Source organism: Carcharhinus amblyrhynchos, chromosome 1 (assembly GCF_965287045.1).
Source record: "Carcharhinus amblyrhynchos chromosome 1, sCarAmb.v2.hapA, whole genome shotgun sequence".
Taxonomy (NCBI): Eukaryota; Metazoa; Chordata; class Chondrichthyes; order Carcharhiniformes; family Carcharhinidae; genus Carcharhinus; species Carcharhinus amblyrhynchos.
The window spans coordinates 157,378,226-157,398,376 of record NC_137324.1 but is presented as its reverse complement, the minus strand read 5'-3'; the positions used below and the strand labels follow the sequence as shown (position 1 = coordinate 157,398,376).

At 44.3% G+C, this 20,151-nt stretch overlaps 2 protein-coding genes across 2 annotated transcripts in view; both read right to left on the bottom strand.

Annotated features, from left to right (window-relative positions):
- Nucleotides 1–3,082, bottom strand: part of mgarpa (mitochondria localized glutamic acid rich protein a) — a 42,748-nt gene extending 39,666 nt beyond the window's left edge. The window contains exon 1 of the mRNA XM_080194441.1: nt 2,855–3,082. Coding sequence (XP_080050567.1) covers nt 2,855–2,945 — 91 coding nt within the window. The 5' untranslated portion in view covers nt 2,946–3,082. The remainder of the gene's footprint in view (nt 1–2,854) is intronic.
- Nucleotides 3,083–15,623: 12,541 nt separating this feature from the next.
- Nucleotides 15,624–20,151, bottom strand: part of ndufc1 (NADH:ubiquinone oxidoreductase subunit C1) — a 28,612-nt gene continuing 24,084 nt past the window's right edge. The window contains exon 4 of the mRNA XM_080199836.1: nt 15,624–15,907. The gene's annotated coding sequence lies outside the window, so the exon portion shown is untranslated. The remainder of the gene's footprint in view (nt 15,908–20,151) is intronic.

The following is a 20,151-nucleotide window of genomic DNA, read 5'->3' as shown; positions in this document are numbered from 1 at the left end:
CCAACTCTCCAAAAGAACACCTTACCCAGGTCCACCCCATCATTTCTGTAACTCCATGCATTTACCATGGCTAATTCATCTCACCTACACATCTTTGGACACTAAAGTGCAATTTTATTGTAGCCAATTCACTAACCCACACATCTTTGGAGTGTGGGAGGAAACTGGAGCACCCAGAATAAACCCATGCAGACACAGGGAGAACATGCAAACTTCACACAGTCACCCAAGGACAGAATTGAATCTGGATCCCTGGCACTGTGAGGCAGCAGTGCTAACCACTGTGCTACTTATGAGTCATGAAAAGCTGAAGTGCAACAAGCAACTTGCAAGCTAAATGGTATGTTTCACAGCTGTCATGGTGTCAAGGTTCACTTCAAATGGAGATCTCTTGAAATCATTGAATAGAATCCCTACCATGCAGAAGGAGGCCATTCAGCCCATCGAGTCTGCAGCAACCACAATCCCACCCAGGCCCTATTCCCGTAACCCCTCATATTTACCGTGCTAATCCCCCTGACACTAAGGGCCAATTTATCATGGCTAATCAACCTAACCCACACATCTTTGAATTGTAGGAGGAAACCAGAGCACTCGGAGGAAGCCCATGCAGAGATGGGGAGAAAGTGCAAACTTCACACAGACAGTGACCTGAGGCCGGAATTGAACTTGGGTCCCTGACACTGTGAGGCAGCACTGCTAACCACTGTGCCACTGTGCTGCCCCTTTATCATGAGAGGATTTGATTATAGGAGTAAGAACAAATCTTGCTTCAATTGTACAGAACCTTGGTTGGACCAAACCAACTGTATTCTGTACAGTTTTGGGTCTTCTTACCCAAGAGGCAGCGGAGGTTCACCTGACTGATTCCTGGCATGGTTGGACTGCCCTATGAAGAGAGATTCAGGAGACTGGGCATGTATTCTCTAGAGTTTGGAAGAAGGAGGTGACCTCAATGGAAATTGCAAAATGCTTACAGGGGCTAGATAAGCAGAAAGGATCTTTCTCTTGGCTGGGGAAGGGTGGGGGATGGGGAGGAGGTGCAGTGGCTCCAGAATGAGGAAACTCTTCCTCAGAATTGAAGTAATATCAAAAACAAGTCCAGGGTGTGTTTAGCAGAGACTGCTGGAAACAAGAGTTTCCAAATGTTTGGAAGTTTGGGGTTCCTTCCTCTCCAGCTCTTCTCTCCCTAATTTCCAGTGACACATGATCTGACATCATTGATGATGTATTATCACGATTACACAATAGCTGTTTACATTTTATATTACAAGAATAAGGGTCAAACCATTTGACACTGAGATGAGGAGGAATTTCTTCCCTCAGAGAATAATGGATCTTTGGAATTCTTTCCCCCAGCCGGTTGCAGAGACTGGGTCATTATGTTCAAGGCAGAAATTGATAGATTTCTAGATGCTAATGACATGAAGGGATATGGGATATTATTGAGATAGTGTAGAGGTAGACCTGACGGAGTAAGCTTGAATGGCTGAGTGGTCTGCTCCTATACTTCTCTGCTGAAATGTCAGGTAGATTGGGCTGCTTTTTAATTAATTCGGCAAGATCATACTGAGATACAAGCAAGATACTGCGGTTGCTGGGGAGAAACAATGTGTAGAAGGGTCCTACTGAACTCCAGACGTTAACTCTGTCTCTCTCCCCCCACAGATACTTTAACCTGGTGTTGTGAGACTTCTTACTGTGTTTATCCACAGATGTTGCCAGACCTGCTGAGTTTATCCAGCATTTTTGTTTTTGTTTCAGGGTAATAGTGGGCTCTCTTTCTGTAGTTGGTTGACTTTGGGCTTTTTAAATTAAAAAGACTCCCAGCATCTCTAGCACGAGACAGACAAAGCATGATTTTCTGCAGTTTGTTCTCTTTCCCCTGGATTCGGTCGCTAATCTGGAGCCGGGTACCAAATAGCAATGAGGGGTTTTGGGCTGCAGGCGTTTTAATTTCTGGCAAGCAGGCCCCTGTATTCAGGGTAAAGGGGGCAACAACTTCTCGCACAGAAAGAGAGAGTCCTTCTGTCTAAAACAAACACAGCGCAACGATCCGCAGTCCTGTTTATCTGCCCTCTCTTCCATGTACTATTCAAATCAATCATTGGCAAGTCCGAGCAATGAACTTAAAGGGAACATCCCATTCATTCAAACTTTTACCCCAGTTATCACTCTCCACACCTTCCCCGGTTGGACTAATAAAATAATCAAGCAAAACTTTAGGTGGACCCCCTATACTGAGATTTTTAAACGCGACAGCTAGATTGGGGAGGGAGCGGAATGAATGGAAAAGTGGTCTGACGCTGATTCAGCAAAGCATCTGGATGTGCCCGGGGCTAAATGGTTTCATAACAAGCTTTAAAGTGAAATACACACACACACACACACACGCGAGTGGGCGAGGAACCAGTTTTATCTGTCCTTATATAAAACCCGCAACGGATATTAAAAAGCTGCTTCAAATGGCATTCCCGTGTTGTGAATAAGGATCAGCCTTTTTTCGAAATGGAGTGCGTGACCTTGGAGTCTCACTCTGTAGGACAGTGAGTTCACCGCAGCTCTTACTCCATTCATCACACTGTCCCCAGTGGCTGTGCCACACTCCCTCAAAACAAGACAGAACTTCTGTCCCTTTAAAACCAACAAGTCCATCGCAAATCGCTGACATGTTGAAATTTTGCAACACAGGTTGTTATGATACATTTATTATTTATTTAACTTGAACCCACCCGCCAATCCCAACATCAACGGCAAAGAGTGGGATCTCTGATCACCCCCTCCACTTGCCTTATTTAAAAACAAATCTAATGCTTTCAAATTTACAGGCGAGCACCTGCATTACAATACTTACCATTTCTGTACACGTTCCTGATCGCCCGTGAGGAGGTCGGGTTTCTTGCCAAGGGCACCAGGTTGTGCCAGGCGGTCCTGCAGAGATACATTGTCACACTGCAGGTCAGCTGCGGTAGCGAGAAGCGGGGGGATGGCTGCCACACTCGGCGCTGCCCCGGTTAAAAGCAGGGAGATTCCCCCGGGTTCCTCTCTCTCTCTCCCTACTTTCCCCACCTCCCTGTCTGATCCAACCACTCGCAAGCGTCACGTCGACCGCAAGCGTACAGCGTGGCCCCAGAGGTCGCTCCTGCCGTGTGTCTTCGGCATGAACACACACACTAAATACTAGAATAATTATTAAAACACACGAACAAAACGTCCCAAGCTGCAGCCGCTGTAACCAAATTTATTGTCACACAGCCTAACTGTACAGGAGAACATTTCAGCAACATTGTAAAGTTCCTGCATGTTGTGTTAAAAGATATTTTGTCTGAAGGCTCTTTACACGTCTTTGAATTAATTTTTTTTCTGATTCTCTCATCGTAGTTGCCTCCCCCCCACCCCCGAAACCATATGGGCTAGGACCCAAATGTCCATGTTATTGTCCTCATGAACTGTCAACATTTGCGGAGCTTTAAACTTGTTTGTATTCACATGCGCCTTTAAATTGCTGATGTTGGCAAACCTTTTGGTAGCTCAATTTACAATGTGCCCGTCCAAGAGAGGGAAGACGGCTTCAGTCCAAATCGGCCTCCAGGCTCAACACAGTTCAGCAAGGACATTGCACATAAGCAGCACAAACAGGGACAGGTGCTGTGGGTTCCAGGCTGGACCTCATGGGCTCGAAGCGGGGGAGTCACCCTGTCCATGTGGCGACTGTTGTGGGGAAACTGGACTGTTGGCAGGCTCTTTGACCACTGGGGTGGTGGGGAGAAGGATCAGAGTCATCCAGTAGCCAGACATTCGCTTCCAGAGGGAATTAATTGGCACTAACAGTGAGAAATAGGGTGACTGAAGTTTGCCCTCCCTTGCCAGGAGGACTCAGCCCCAGCTCAGGCTTAGCTGACTTAATATCCTTCTGTGTGATCTTTCTTGCGTAAACTACTGTCTGAATTTATGCAGAGTAAACTTTTCCCGTCAGTTTTTCTGAAATCAATTTTGTTCATGTCTTACAAAGTTGAGGCACGAATTATTTAATATTTTCAATCAATTCACAACAGCATCAAGGAAAACTGAAGTCATGATCCATTTTTGATTTGTCAGAAGATTTTAAGTTTATTTATTAGTATCACAGTAGGTTTATATTAACACTAAAAAAAAGGGCGGGGGGGGGCGGTAATGGCTTAGTGGTATTATCGCTAGACTATTAATCCAGAGACTCAGCTAATGTCTGGGGACATGCACAATGAAGAAATTCCCCAAGTCTGTTCTATTAGTTGATCTGCGGCAAGGTTGAAATGCTAGAATTGGTCTCAGTGTCTCTTGTGTAGGGAAGAAAGAAAAATCAGCTAGAAATTTGCCGGTGCGTAGACATCAGTTAAATGCAGCGTCAGGTTCAGCTGTGATGGCCACAGAATCAAATCCACCCCATTGTCTCATGTACAGATCAATAAAGTAATAGCACGCATCGGTCTAATCAGCTGCTCAACTTGCACGGGATGAGAAGAGAAATTGGAAGGGAGAAATTTGAAAGAAACTTGCAAAATGATCCACATGACAAATGAAGAGACTTAGAATAAGGAGTCCCAGTTACGATTAATCTCAGTTTGAACAAAAATCATGTGGATATAATAGTTTCGAAACATTTAACAATAAAAATGAGAGGCCCGCAGCCATATCAAGTCCAGTTTCAAGAGGGAGAATATTGGAATGTGACAGCTGATACCCAAATTTTAAGCATAATGGTTAATAAAAATCCTGAACATGTCATTGAAGCAGAGATATGGAGTATGGGAACCATCCTGAGACATAAGTCTACTGTTACATTGAGTAACGTGCAAGGAGTCTCACAACAGCAGGTTAAAGTCCAACAAGTTTATTTGGTATCACAAGCTTTCCTTCATCAGGTGAGTGGAGAGTTGACTTCACAAACAGGGCACATATAGACACAGACTCAATTGCAAGTTAATGGTTGGAATGTGAGTCTTTACACATACAGACAATACGAGTGGAAAGAAGGATAACAAGGTGTGAATTGTCTCAAGCCAGGACGAATAGTAAGATTTTGCAAGCCCAGGCCAAATGGTGGGGGTTACAGGCAGTGAGACATGAACCCAAGATCCCAGTTGAGGCCATTCTCACATGTGCGGCACTTGGCTATCAGTTTCTGCTAGGCAATTCTGCATTGTCGTGTGTCTTGATGGCCACATTGGAGAACTCTGACCTGAAGATCAGAGGCTAAATGCCTCTGATGAAGTTTTGATGACTGCTGAAGTGTTTCCGATAAGAAGGGAACATTCCTGCCTGGTGATTGTCAAGCAGTGTCTGTTCACCCATTGTAGCGTCTGCATGGTCTCACTGATGTAGCGTATCAGGTAGATAATGCAGCATATCAGGTAGACAATGTTGACCGAGTCGCAAGCATATGTACCTTGTACATGTGGATGGTGTTCTCACATAGATGATGGCATCCGTGTCAATGATCCCGCACGTCTTGCAGAGGATGCTGGGGCAAGGTTGTGTGATGTCATGGCTGCTGTTTGTGAAACCAACTCTCTACTCACCTGATGAAGGAGCAGGGCTCTGAAAGCTCGTGATACCAAATAAACCCGTTGGACTTTAACCTGATGTTGTGAAACTTCTTACTGTGCCCACCCCAGTCCAACACCAACATCTCCACATCATTGCATAACCTGGACTACAGAAATGTTAGTGTGCTGCAGTTTGTTGTGTAATTAATCTGAACGAGTGCAAAATTGTCAGGGTTCTGATCCAATAATGGACATTGCAATATATAGGGTCATCACTAGAGGATGAGATTATGTTTGCTGCCAATAACCTTCATGGTAAAATAGCTCATTACTCTTCATCACACAGAATAGCAAAGGATTCAGCTTTATCCCCTTACACCCCTACCACAATGAATTTTCAGCTCTGCACAATGGCTGTGTTTACTTCTTCCACCAGGGGTTTTCCACCCCCCTCCCACCCCACAATCTCCTCCTTCCCTCTGGCCCCTTACTTGCTTTTCTCTTTTCATGAAGAACTGTCGGTATGATGTCAACTATCTCAAATTCGCAGCTCCCCTTACTCACTCTGTCTCCCAATGAAGTTGTTACACACTTTTTTTTAGGTTCCGCCCTGAGACTATCAAACCTGCTGATAAAGGTGTGCAGTTGTTGATTTGTGCATTGTTCTCTACCTAGCAGAGGCTGAGCATCAACTCTCTGACACTTCCTCCCCTGGACCATGATCCACTGTCAAACATTATGCTACTGTGTCCAGGACTGTGACTGATCTCATCTCCTCCCTGGATCTTCCCCCAACCCTGAACAGTTCACTTCTGCCTCCTTGCCTAAATTCACAAATAGGACTGCTCTGGTAAATCCATCATTTCAGGTTGTTCCTACCCCACTGAACTTTTTCTCCCCCTCTCTTGATTCCTGTCTGCCCTTGTCCAGTTTCTCCGCAACTACATCCGTGACTCTTCTGATGCCCTACATCATTTCAGAAATGTCCAGTTTTCTGGTCCTAACCACCTCGACTTTATTAAAGACATCCAATTTCTCTAGAGTCCATCCCCAGCCCCAGGACAGTCTGTAGGCTCTCCACTTCCTTCTTTAATGGAGGCCCAACCGGTCCCCATCCACCACCACCTTCCTACACTTGCCGAACCCATTCTCTCATTCAGCAATTTCTCCATAAACTCATCCCAATTCTTCCAAATAAAAGGTGTTGCTACAGGTACCTGCACAGTTTCAAACTATTCTTACCTTTTTGCCAGATATGTGATTATTTCTTTTTCCAGTCCTATATGGGCCCCCTCCCTCAACTCTTTTTCTGGTGCATTGATGACTGTTTTGGTGCCATTCCCTGCTTTTGCCCAGAACTCAAAAAGCTTCAGCAACATTGCTTTTAATTTCCACCCTTCACTCAGAGTAGAATCCCTACAGTGCAGAAGGAGACCATTTGGCTGCACCTGCCTTCCAAAAGAGCACTCTACCAAGGCCCACTCCCCCACCTTCTCCCTGTAACCTCACTGCATTTACCATCTAACCTGCACATCCCTGGACACTAAGGGGCAATTTAGCATGGCCAATCAAACTATCTTGCATGACTTTGGATGTTGGGAGTAAACCGGAGCATCCAAAGGAAACCCACACAGAATGGGGAAAATGTACAAACTCAACAGTTACCCAAGGCTGGAATCGAACCCGGGTCCATGGAGCTGTAAGGCAGCAGTGCTAACCACTGTACCACCCACCTTCACACGTTCCAGCTCCAACTATTCCCTTACCATCCTCAATTTCTCCATCTCTGAGGACAGGCTATAAATTAAGATTCAATATAAACCCACTGACTGCTACTGTTATCTCAACTACACTTCCTTACACTCTGGTTCTTGCAAGCTCTTTAATCAATCCTCCCAGTTTTCTTGCCTCTATTGCATCGTCTCTGATGATGCAACCATCCATAACAGCACTTCTGATATCTCTTTTTCTACGTGAGAATTCCACCCACCCCCACCACTGGTTGACAGGGCTCTCAACAATGCTTAACCCATTTCCTGCACTTCTGTTCTCATCCTCCCCCCACTCTCTCAGATAATGTTCTCCTTGTCCTCAGCTGCCAAACCACCAGCCCTCCATGTTCAAAGGATTAACCTCCGCCATCCTGCCACCTCCAATGTGATGCAATCAACAAACACATCTTCCCCACCCTGTCAATATTCTGAAGGGACCATTCGCCCCAAAACACAGTGATTCACTCTTCAATTCCCTCTTCCCTTCTCATGGCACTTTCCTATGCAAACAAGGTGTAACACCTGCCTTTTTACCTCATCTCTTCTCACCAATCAAGGCCCAAACATTTCTTCTTGGTGAAGAATGGATTTACTTGCACTTCTTTTCAAGTTAGTACAGCTCACAATGCAGTCTCCTCTACACTGGGAGAATAAAACTTGCCTCAATTAGCTAAGGCATAGAATATAAGCCATGGTGTGGAGATGCTGACATTGGACTGGGGTAAACACAGTAAGAAGTCTCACAACACCAGGTTAAAGTCCAACAGGTTTATTTGGTAGCACGAGCCACTAGCTTTTAGAGCGCTGCTCCTTCATCAGGCCTCTGATCTTCGGGCAAGCAATTTCCAAGGCAGCCACTCACGACACACGACAATGCAGAGTCGCTGAGCAGAGACCAATAGCCAAGCTCCACACACGAGGACGTCCCCAACCGGGATCCTGGGTTCATGTCACACTGATATTTTGATATTCTCTGCTGTTAATGATATATATAAATGATTTGGAAGAAGATGTAGCTAGTGTGATCAGTAAGTTTGCAAACGACACAAACATTGCTGGAGTTGTGGATAATGATGAACATTGTCAGAGAATACAGCAGGATATAGATAGGCTGGAAAATTGGGCGGAGAAATGGCAGATAGAATTTAATCTACATAAATGCGAAATGATGCATTTCGGTACATCTGATGAATGGCAGAACCAGCAGGAGTATAGACACACAGAGGGATCCCTAAAGATGGCAACACAGGTAGAGAGGGTAGTAAAGAAGGCATATGGCATGCTTGCCTTTATTGGACAGGGCATAGAGTATAAAACTTGGCATATGATGCTGCAGCTATATAGAACGTTGGTTAGGCCACATTTGGAATACTGCGTCCAGTTCTGGTCGTCACACTACCAGAAGGACGTGGAGGCTTTGGAGAGAGTACAGAAAAGGTTTACCAGGATGTTGCCTGGTGTGGAGGGTCTTAGCTATGAGGAGAGATTGGGTGAACTGGGGTTGTTCACCCTGGAAAGACAGAGGATGAGGGGCGACCTAATAGAATATAAAATTATGAAGGGCACAGATAGAGTTAACAGTGGGAAGTTTTTTCCCAGGTCGGAGGTGACAAACACAAGGGGTCACAAATTCAAGGTGAGGGGGACAAGGTTCAACACAGATGTCAGGGGGACGTCAGGGGGTGCTGGGGGTCTGGGATACATTGCCAAACAAGGTGGTCAATGCAGACACGCTGGGATCGTTTACGACTTATCTAGATAGCCACATGAACAGATTGGGAATAGAGGCATACAAACGAATGATCTAGTTGGGCGCATGAACGGCGCAGGCTTGGAGGGCCGAAGGGCCTACTCCTGTGCTGTATTGTTCTTTGGTCAAGAACCAGGTGGCAGAGAAGGGCAGGAAATTTAGAGAAGATTTGAGGAAAAATGTTTTCACCCTGAGGGTGATAGGAATCTGGCTGAAAGGGGGGTAGAAGTAGGAACAACATTGAAGAAGCATTTAGATGAGCATTTGAAATGCTACAGCATGCAAGGCTATGGATCAAGTACTGGAACATGGGATAGGCACAGACATGATGGGCAAAAGGGCCTCTTGCTGTGCTGTAAAATTATGACCCTAAAATAAAGATTGGGTGACTGCAACCCCTCCATAGCGTGCAAGCATGATCCCAAGCTTCCAGTGGCTTTCCATTTTAATTTTTCAACTTGTTCTCTCCATCCTTGGCTCGAGACTTTAGTTTTTGAGTAGGCATTTTACAGCTTTCCAGTTTCAGTATTAAGTTCAACAATTCCAAACTATAAATTCTGCAATTTAGATGACCTTTTGAAATGCTATAGCATTCAAGCCTCGCAATTTTGATTCTACTTTTCCCTGCGTCAGCCTTAATCCTGTTCTCACATCTTTGCTTTTGGACATGACTGTTCATTTTTCTGTCACTCTCACCCACTCTGGACAAATCTTTTGTTTCTTTATTATAATCATTACCATTTCCTTTGCTTTTTACAGCATCAAATATTTCATTCGTTAATGTCTCCTTCCCTTTTGTTCTTCCTGCCTTTCTTCACTATTGCTTCCTCCAAGCCTAATACATTTCTATTTTTCTTCAGTTCCGAAGAAAAGTCCTTAACCTGCAACTTTAGCTGTTTCTTTTTCAATAGATGCAGCCAATCTGCTGCTTATTTGCAGCATCTGCAGTATTTTACTTTTGTCACAGAGCACAAAGTAGTATCATACCATCAGGTATGATGCAGGTAAAATCAAGCCTTTGTTTTGTACTTTCTTCTGTGAATTTTTGTAATCCTTAGACTGAGAAATAGAACATTTTTCAGTTATTTTGATATTCAGTATAGTACCACAAGATAACGGATAACAGTGCTTCCAAAATTCATTGCAGTATTAGTTAAAACTGATTATAGCTCCTCACTTCAGCCTGGGTGCCAGCACCAATATGACCTCAATCTGCTTGGGTTAGGAATGAGGACGAAATAAATTGGTCAGAGCTGCAACATCCTATCATTATACAGTAACTCCTGGCTGAAGAGATGCGTGCTTGGATAGGGGTGCAGACAGAATTATACAGGGTGATAGCAAAGCCTAATCAAACAACCTGCCATTGCTAACTGGTGTTAATGTTCAACACTGTTATCTGGATATATCAGACGTTCATTGTGGAAACTGTCAAATGTTGCCATTGATCAACAGGATGTATAGTGGGCATGTTTTACAATTGGCAGATGATCTGTTGCACAAGTGCCAGGCAACAATGTTGAAAAGTTTGTCACTGTATTTTCTCGAATATGAAGAATGGCCAATTAAGTGAGATAAATGTAACATAAATACAGCGACTACTAGAACAGCTTACCACGAGAAGAAAACATGAGACGCGTGGGAGCACCACACCATGACAGATCCCCTCAAAGTCACAAACCATCCTCCCTAGGGACTATACAGCTGTTACTTCATTATTGCTGCGTTAAAATCCTAGAACTCCCTCGCTAACAGCACTATGGATGCACCTACACACAAGACTCTAGCGGCCTAAAAAGGTGGCTTACCACCACTTTCTAATAACAAATATGGATGGCCAATAAACGATGCTCACATCCCATGACTGAATGAAGGAGGCAAAATAAATGATGCTGACCAGAATTATAATAATTCCCTGCTTGTAAGGCAGCAATTTACTCGAAATGGTAGCACAAAACTGTATACTGTCAGCTTAACTCTTATAAGAATCCCTGATATCAGGAACGCTGCTCGTGGGACAAGAAATTTTTTTTTAAATGGCACATCTTCCATTGTTTGCTGGAGCAGAGAGAGAGAGCTAAGATTTTACCTGTTAAAAACCTGTTTAAAATAAGTTTAAAGCACTTTACTCTTTGTAGAACTGTTTAAAGCATTTATTTATTGTATTTACTGCTTTAAGAATTCTGAGGGTGTGGTGAAAAGGCATTTGTGGACCAGCCTGCTTTAAATCAGCGCCAGGTTTAAAAGGAGGCCTGGTGTAGACAGCGGGCAGCGGAGTGAGTGGGAAGCAGAGTGAGTTAATAGGGCTTAATATCAAAAAGGGCTGGAGGGAAAAAAGGCCAGGTGAGTTCGTTTGAAAAAAAACAAGGAAAAAAAAAATTTTTTCAAAACTACTACAGCAAGAAACAAGGAAAAAATTTTTTTCCCCATAAAAAATTACAGTGAATAATGGAGGGGCATGTGATGTGTGGTTTCTGTATGATGTGGGAACTGGCGGACCCCAGGGTCCTTCCCAGTGACCATGTCTGCAGTAAGTGCAGGTTGCTGGAGGAGCTCCAGCTCAAGGTGGATGAGCTGGCCTCTGAGCTACAGACACTGAGGCTCATCAGCGGGAGAGAGGGTGCCCCTAGACTGGCTAAATCTAAGGGTCAGGGACAAAAGGGGGCTGCTGGGAGGAGGAAGGGGGGTGAGGAGCGGAAGCCTCAGCCTCTTAATCTGCATAACAGGTTTGAGGTTCTTGCTTCCAGTCTGGAAGAGGACGAGGCAGGTGAGGTTGGTGAGCAAACTGCACACGGTACAGTGATGCAGCAGGACATAGGCAAAGAGAAGGGGAAAAGGAACGTAGTAGTGATTGGAGATAGTGGGGTGAAGAGTATTGACACTGTCCTTTGTCACAATGACAAAGTGCACACAAGGGTGTGTTGTCTGCCTGGTGCTCGGGTACAGGATGTCGCAGCTGGGCTGCAGAGGAACCTGGAGTGGGAGGGTGAGAACCCGGTCGTTGTAGTACATGTGGGTGCCGGCGACGTAGGCAAAGTGCGGACTGAGGATCTGGGGAGGGAGTATGAGAAGCTGGGAATGGAATTAAAAAGTAGAACCGACAAGGTGGTCGTCTCTGGGCTACTGCCTGAACTGAGTGCAGACGGGCGTAGGGTTGACAGGATAAAGGAAGTGAATGGGTGGCTCAGGGATTGGTGTGGGAGGAATGGGTTCGAATTTATGGGGCATTGGCACCAGTATTGGGGTAGGTGGGACTTGTTCGGGCGGGATGGGGTTGGTCTGAATCGTGCTGGGACCAGAGTGTTGGCGAATCGAGTAAAGAGGACTGTAGACAGGGCTTTAAACTAATTGGGGGGGGGGGGAGGGTGCAAGGGTAGGTGACGCTACGAGGTCTAAAGTTAAGGATAGGGTACAGGTAAGGGAAGAGGCCAAGGATGTCCCAATTGGTGGCGTTACGGCAAATAGGGTCCAGGTGAAGGCTGGGATGAAAGCGCTTTATCTGAATGCACGAAGCATTCGGAATAAAGTGGATGAGCTGGTGGCACAGATCGACACAAATGGATACGATCTGGTGGCCATTACAGAGACGTGGCTGCAAGGTGACAGGGACTGGGAGATGAATGTACAGGGCTATCAAGTGTTTAGGAAGGATAGGCAGGAGGAAAGAGGGGGTGGCGTAGCTCTGCTGATTAAGGATAGTATCAAGGTGGTAGCAAGGGATGATATCGGAGCCAAAGAGCAGAACGTGGAATCGTTGTGGGTGGAGATTAGGAACAGCAAAGGGAGGAAGACGCTGGTGGGTGTCGTCTATAGGCCCCCGAATAATGATCTGGAGGTGGGGTGGGCTGTTAACACGCAAATAAGTGCGGCGTGCAGGAATGGGACGGCAGTAGTTATGGGAGATTTCAATCTGCATATTGATTGGTCGACCCATGTTGGACGAGGTGGGCTCGAGGAGTTGTTCTTGGAATGCTGCCGGGATAATTTCCTTGATCAGTGTGTGTTGGAGCCGACGAGGGAGCGAGCTATCTTGGATCTGGTGCTATGTAATGAGGCGGGTAGAATTAGGGACCTTGCGGTGAAGGATCCTCTCGGAGAGAGTGATCATTGTATGGTGGAGTTTCTGGTGCAGATGGAGGAGGAGAAAGTGGGTTCCCGGACACGCGTCCTTTGTTTGAATAGAGGGGAGTATGGTAGGATGAGAGAAGAATTGGCGAATGTGGACTGGGGGAGTGCGTTGGAAGGTAGGTCTGCTGAGGAGCAGTGGAGGATCTTTAAGGAGATCTTTCTTGGTGCTCAGCAGAAATTTATTCCGATGGTTAAAAAGGACAGTAGGAAGAGAGGTAATAAGCCGTGGATAACGAAGGAGGTGAAGGAAAGTGTTAAATTAAAAGCGGAGGAATTTAGAGTAGCTAAGAGCAGTGGGCGAGAAGAGGATTGGGAAAGGTTTAAATGTCAACAAAGATTGACAAAGAAGTTGATAAAGGAGGGTAGGAGAAGCTATGAGGCTGGGCTAGCACTTAATATAAAAAAGGATAGCAAGAGTTTTTATAAATATATAAAAAGGAAGAGGCTGGCTAGGGTGAACGTTGGTCCTTTAGAGGATGAGAAAGGGGAGCTAGTGGTAGGGGATGGGGATATGGCTAAGGTCTTGAATAACTTTTTTGTTTCTGTCTTCACGGAGGAGGACGTGAATAATTTGCCGGGTGTTAGCGATGGAAAGGTGGTAGGAATGGAGGGTCTTAATGACATTACTGTTACTAGAGAGGAGGTGCTCGACAGACTGGAGGGGCTGATTGTGGACAAGTCCCCAGGACCGGATGGAATGCATCCGAGGGTTCTGAAAGAAATGGCGGAGGTTATAGTGGATGCCTTGGTGGTTATTTTCCAGACGTCGCTGGATTCCGGGGAAGTGCCGGAAGATTGGAAAACGGCTAATGTTACGCCACTGTTTAAGAAGGGTGCCAGGCAAAAGGCGGGGAATTATAGGCCGGTTAGTTTAACGTCTGTGGTAGGTAAAATGTTAGAATCCGTCATTAAGGAGGAAATTGCAAGGCATCTTGAAGGGAATTGCTTGATAGGGCGGACGCAACACGGTTTCATTAAAGGGAAGTCGTGTCTGACAAATTTACTGGAGTTCTATGAGGATGTGTCTAGGGCAGTGGATAGAGGAGAGCCGGTGGATGTGGTCTTTCTGGATTTTCAGAAGGCGTTTGACAAGGTACCTCACAAGAGGTTATTGCAGAAGGTCAGGGGACATGGAGTTGGGGGTAGGGTGTTAGCGTGGATAGAGGATTGGTTGTCAAATAGGAGGCAGAGAGTGGGGGTCAATGGGTGCTATTCGGATTGGCGGTTGGTGACTAGTGGGGTGCCCCAGGGGTCGGTGCTGGGGCCTCAGCTATTTACCATTTATATAGATGATCTGGAGGAGGGAACCGAGTGCAGGGTGTCGAAATTTGCTGATGACACCAAGATTGGGGGAAAGGCAAATTGTGCGGAGGGTGTGGAGAGTCTGCAGAAGGATCTAGATAGGCTGGGCGAATGGGCCAGGAAATGGCAAATGGAATTTAATGTTGGCAAGTGTGAGGTGGTCCACTTTGGTAGGAAGAATGGTAGGAAGGACTATTACTTACGTGGCGAAAAACTGCAGCAGGCGACGGTGCAGAGGGACCTCGGGGTCCTTGTGCATGAGTCGCAAAAACCCAGCTTGCAGGTGCAGCAGGTGGTCAGGAAGGCGAATGGGATGCTGGCTTTCATAGCGAGGGGGATTGAATATAGAAGTAGGGAGGTCTTGCTGCAGCTGTATAGGGCATTGGTGAGGCCGCAGCTGGAGTACTGTGTGCAGTTTTGGGCGCCGCACCTGCGCAAGGATATTTTGGCCCTGGAGGGAGTGCAGAGGAGGTTTACTAGGCTGATACCGGAGTTGAGGGGATTGAGCTATGAGGAGAGGCTGAATAAACTAGGCTTGTACTCGTTAGAGTTTAGAAGAATGAGGGGAGATCTCATTGAGGCGTATAAGATGATGAATGGGATGGATAGGATAGAGGTGGAGAGACTCTTCCCGCTCAAAAAAGACAGTAGGACTAGGGGGCACAGCCTCAAGATAAAGGGGAGGCGGTTTAGAACGGAGTTGAGGAGGAACTTCTTCACTCAAAGGGTGGTGAATCTCTGGAATTCTCTGCCCGTTGAAGTGGTGGAGGCTGCCTCGCTAAATATTTTTAAGAAGCAGGTTGATGGGTTCTTGATAAGAGAGGGGATTAAGGGTTATGGGGAGAGGGCGGGAAAGTGGAACTGAGCCACAACAGATCAGCCATGATCTTATTGAATGGCGGGGCAGGCTCGAAGGGCTAGATGGCCTACTCCTGCTCCTATTTCTTATGTTCTTATGTTCTTATCATAATATTGGGAACAAAAATCAAATAGTCACATTTCTGCTTGATTAGGAAATGTGCATCATAGGTAGAAGGTCAGGATCTATGCAGGAAGAATTACAAAAAGAGAAGCAAAAACTATTAGCAGCCTGAAGCAACAGGTATGTACAAAAAACTGATTAAGGTATAAAAATGATCAAGTGCATTATTGAATGAGACCTTCCACTGGATTTATTATTTACCACTAGAACATTTCATTTAGTAACAGATGGTTCTTTTCACAATTAACAGTGTTACAATGTTGACATTGTGTGAGGAACATGTTTCTCTTATTCCAAAATTTGTTTTTATTAATGGCAAGAGAATAACAAGCGTGAATCCAAGCTGTTCCATTTGTTCAATAGTTTCAGCCTCCCGTTGCGTCATATAATATTCCGACAGTCTCTCTTCAAACACCAGTGCATTCCTTCAATTAATTATTTCTATCAACTGCGGAGAGAAAAATGAAAGCAATTTAGAATGTATTTTTTTAAATGCAAGATTTCTCCCAAGAACTAAGTGGGTAAATGATTACATGGTGTACTGATCTGTAGCAGCTGGGAATATCACAGGTCCCATCCTGCTCTACAAGTTCTGAGAGAAATCACCTCCATTTTGTTTGTCATTGTATGAAGTATTAAAGTGCAACTGAAATATTTCACTATAACAGTGGAGGGCAGTAAAGCAAAGGTTACCAATACTTGCTGGATTTATTAGATTTGTTGGAATTAGATTTAACTTGTTTCATGGTCAAACAGCCCACCAACATTCATTATCCATAATCACAATTGTTTACAGAAGGTACCCAAGGACATTTGGCACTCAGCTTTAATCTGGCACAAGCTATATTCTCAGCAAAAACAGGATAAAAGGTGAAAATAGATAGCTGATTTATTGAAAACTCATTATGGCAACAGGTGCTAAATTATGATACAAATGGAACAGAGGATCAGAATTTAAAACATACTTAATAGATGTATTATCTCACTGCACAGAGTAGAGAAGGAATCTGAAGCTAATCTTTCCTCTACATAGGTTTATTCACAAAACCCAGAGGACACAGACACACCCACCCTTCCCCTCCCCTCAGCCACAGGTGGAAACCAATTCTTACACATACTTAAGAATAACGCTCTATCTTTTCCCCAATTAGTGACAGCTGCTCACAATCATGACTCGAGCACACACTTCATTTTTACACGATTACAACATCACTGCTGCTTCACAGTGCCAGGGACCCAGGTTCCATTCCCAGGTTGGGTCACTGTCTGTGGAACTCTGCACATCTTCCCCGTGCCTGTGTGGGTTTCCTTCCACCATCCAAAAGACATGCTGGTTAGGGCACTGTCCGTGCTAAATTCTCCCTCAGTGTACCCAAAAAGACACCAAAGTGTGGCGACTCGGGGAATTTCACAGTCACTTCATTACAATGTTAATGCAAACCCACTTGAGACACTAATGAATAAACTTAAACTTAACAAATTCCCTTCTTTCTTAAGAAAAAAAAATGAACAAGTACATACTTACAGACAAAATTTTTTAAAAAACTGAAGAGGAGAAATAAATGATATATCCTCAAGACTTACATCACGAACTGAACTTCTTCTAAACATCTCAATAACTTCTCACCAGAAGCTTTCCTTTTGCTAAAGCAACCAGACAGTAACTGGCTTGTAACTACCCATTTAAGTTTTGGAGATGTCCTTTTCTCCAACCTTTGTTTCAGATTTGCAATATCAATTCTTAATCTTTTCTCATTCACACACTTTACAGAATGTGCATCATCCCAAAGGAAACAATTGTGTGTATAATATTCTATTGGCATGGTTTTTTTGGCATTCTCACGATGTAGAATTTCTCCTAATATCTCTGATAAAAATAATGCCCTATCAATTGTCTTGGTAAGTCCCAATAGTTTCAGCAGCCAGGGTATTTTTTATTATACTCCTTAATTTCTTGGCTTACCAAGTAAGAAGCAACATTTCCCACTTTCTCCTGTAAACAATATTATAAAATCAACTGCTCTTGAAAACCCATCACAAAGGTTTGCATGGGAGGCATCACTAAAACAATCTTTTTGTTATTCCTAGGTTCACCCAAAAATGGAAAGTTCAGCACGCATTTCTCCACATAAAACATTTTTAAAAATGTTTTGTTTGCCCACAGAATGTTCTCAACCTTTGGACGTTTCATTAGAGCATTCAGTTCTAAGTCATCAAAATTGTATCTCACTTTGCCCACATGCCAAAGTCAATTCAATTATCCAATTAGACTTCACAGCTGCTCCATCTGAGCTTTGGAAGCATCTGCATCTTTTTCTGGAGATCAGGCACAATTGACTGTGATGACTGTTAACACTTTTTAAGTAAGATTGTTGATGCAAAGTAACATCAGACCCATACTGCCTTATTTCCAACCCAACACATTTAAAGGCCACATTCCCAAGCTTAAATTCTATTCTAATCTTGTCAATAACACTGATTTAAAACTTGCTGGTACTACCTTAAAGGAAATTATCAACATGCATCATAATGATGCCCGCTATGGTACCAATAAAACATGACTGGAGACAAGCAAACTGATCTAACTCTGGAAGCACCTTTCAAACCAGAGACGCATTTTATTTAATTTGTAAAGTCTACCTTCTACATCTGGCGCCTTCATGGGAGGGCAGGAAATAGTGTCAGAGAAAATTCCTTTGGAGTGATTTCCCTGCCGAAATGCAGCGCTTATGTCTACTGATTTATATTCCCAAGAAAATTACCTTTCTCACTGTAGGTGGATTCACACTGATTTCTTTATCACCAACTATTCTTCAAAACCCCAGGCCACTAGACTAACCTTGGCCTTACAAGTTCCATCCAGCAGGATCTTTTCTGTGCAGGTCCATCTATGGGACAATGCTGGCTGGCCCCTATCTGTGACCTCTGAATACACACCAAATTCTCTATAATTGTCTAACTCTTTCGCCATCCATATAGCTTTACCCTCTAAGATAAAGGCAAAATACCGCAGATGCTGGAATCTGAATCAAAAACAGAAAATGCTGGAAAATTTCAGCAGGTCTGGCAATATCTTTGGAGAGAGGGAGAATAGAGGCAACGCCGCGATCCTGGATGACCCTTCATCAGAGACAGTTGTGTTGTGGCTTTATCCTCTAATTTGTTGGCAGCAACAAACACCTCGAGATGGATCTACATTCTCCATTCTATTGTGTCATCAAGTCAGAATGTACCTCTATCCATTAAAGTATTGCCGGGCTACTACTGTTATATCCTCGGTATATCCTGAGGCCCTTTCCACACTGTGAACATTCCCTCAGCCTGAATTCATTGTCTGACCCATTTCTGTAACTCAAGCTACACTTTCTTATTTCCAATTCTTATGCTTTCCAGTAGATTTCTCCACGCATGCCACTATTTTGTTGCATCCCTTCATTTATTCGACCGTGAGGGATAGTATTACACCAAGAAGCCATTTTGGAAAGTTAGGCTCTAAACAAAATATTCTTTTCCTGTTCAACACAATCAGTTTTTCTAGTATTCTTTAAACCCTGATCTATTATATCTTGTCCTACGGCTCTACCCAACAAAATATATGAGTATATGATGCACAAGGTGCTTTAGCATCCTTTGTCACATTGTCAGTACCAAAAAGTTTATAATTAATTCTGCAGACCCCACGAGGAATGGGTTTTTATTGTTCAATTTTTGTGTTGGATAATCACCGTTTTGCCCTGGACTTTTCCACTGTCCATATTTTCTTCCTTGTAATAAGACAATAAAAAGACAAGTGGCTGTTGTAAGGGATTCTATAATTAGGGACATTGATTGTATCCTTTGTAAGCAGGGTCGAGAGTCCCGCATGGTATGTTGCCTGCCCGGTGCCAGGCTGAGGGGCATCTCTGATCAACTTGAAAGGATATTGGAGTGGGAGGGGAAGGATCCAAGTGTTGTGGTCAACACTGAGACAAACAACATAGGCAAGGCTGGGAAAAAGGACCTGCTTGGGGATTATCAAGCACTGGGAACTAAATTAAAGGACAGGTCCTCAAGGGTTATAATCTCTGGATGCGAATTAGCAAAGGGATGAGAAAATTAGGGAAGTGAACACATGGTTAAAAGGAGTGGTGCGGGAAAGAGGAGTTCCATTTCATGGGCCACTGGCATCAGTAATGGAACAGAAGGGATCTGTACCACTGGGACAGTCTTCACCTGAACCAAACTGAGATCAGTGTTCTAGCAGAAAGGATAACTAGGGTGGTCACAAGGACTTGAAACTAGCAAGGGGAGGAGGGAAGGGTAGAACTACGGGAAGCGTAATGGTTAATGAGAAGCAAAGCAGTAGGTTAGCACATGGGGAGGAGGTTTCAACCACATGGAAAATTATGAAAAGAGTTAAAAGGAAGGAGCACTCAGGAGATGCTACTAACACAGATGCTAGGATTCAAAAAGTTATAAAAACTAGCGTAAAGGCACTTCACTTAAATGCTCATAGCATTCAAAACAAGGTAAATGAGTTGATGGCGCAAATCATCATGAATATGATTTAATGGCCATTACAGAGACATGGGCCAGAATTTTACCGCCATGCCCACTTCAGAATCAGGACGGGAGAGGGTCACAGAACAGAATTTCCCATTAGCCTCGGCCAGATTTTACAAGCCTCACCCGAGCAGGATTGTAAAATACTGG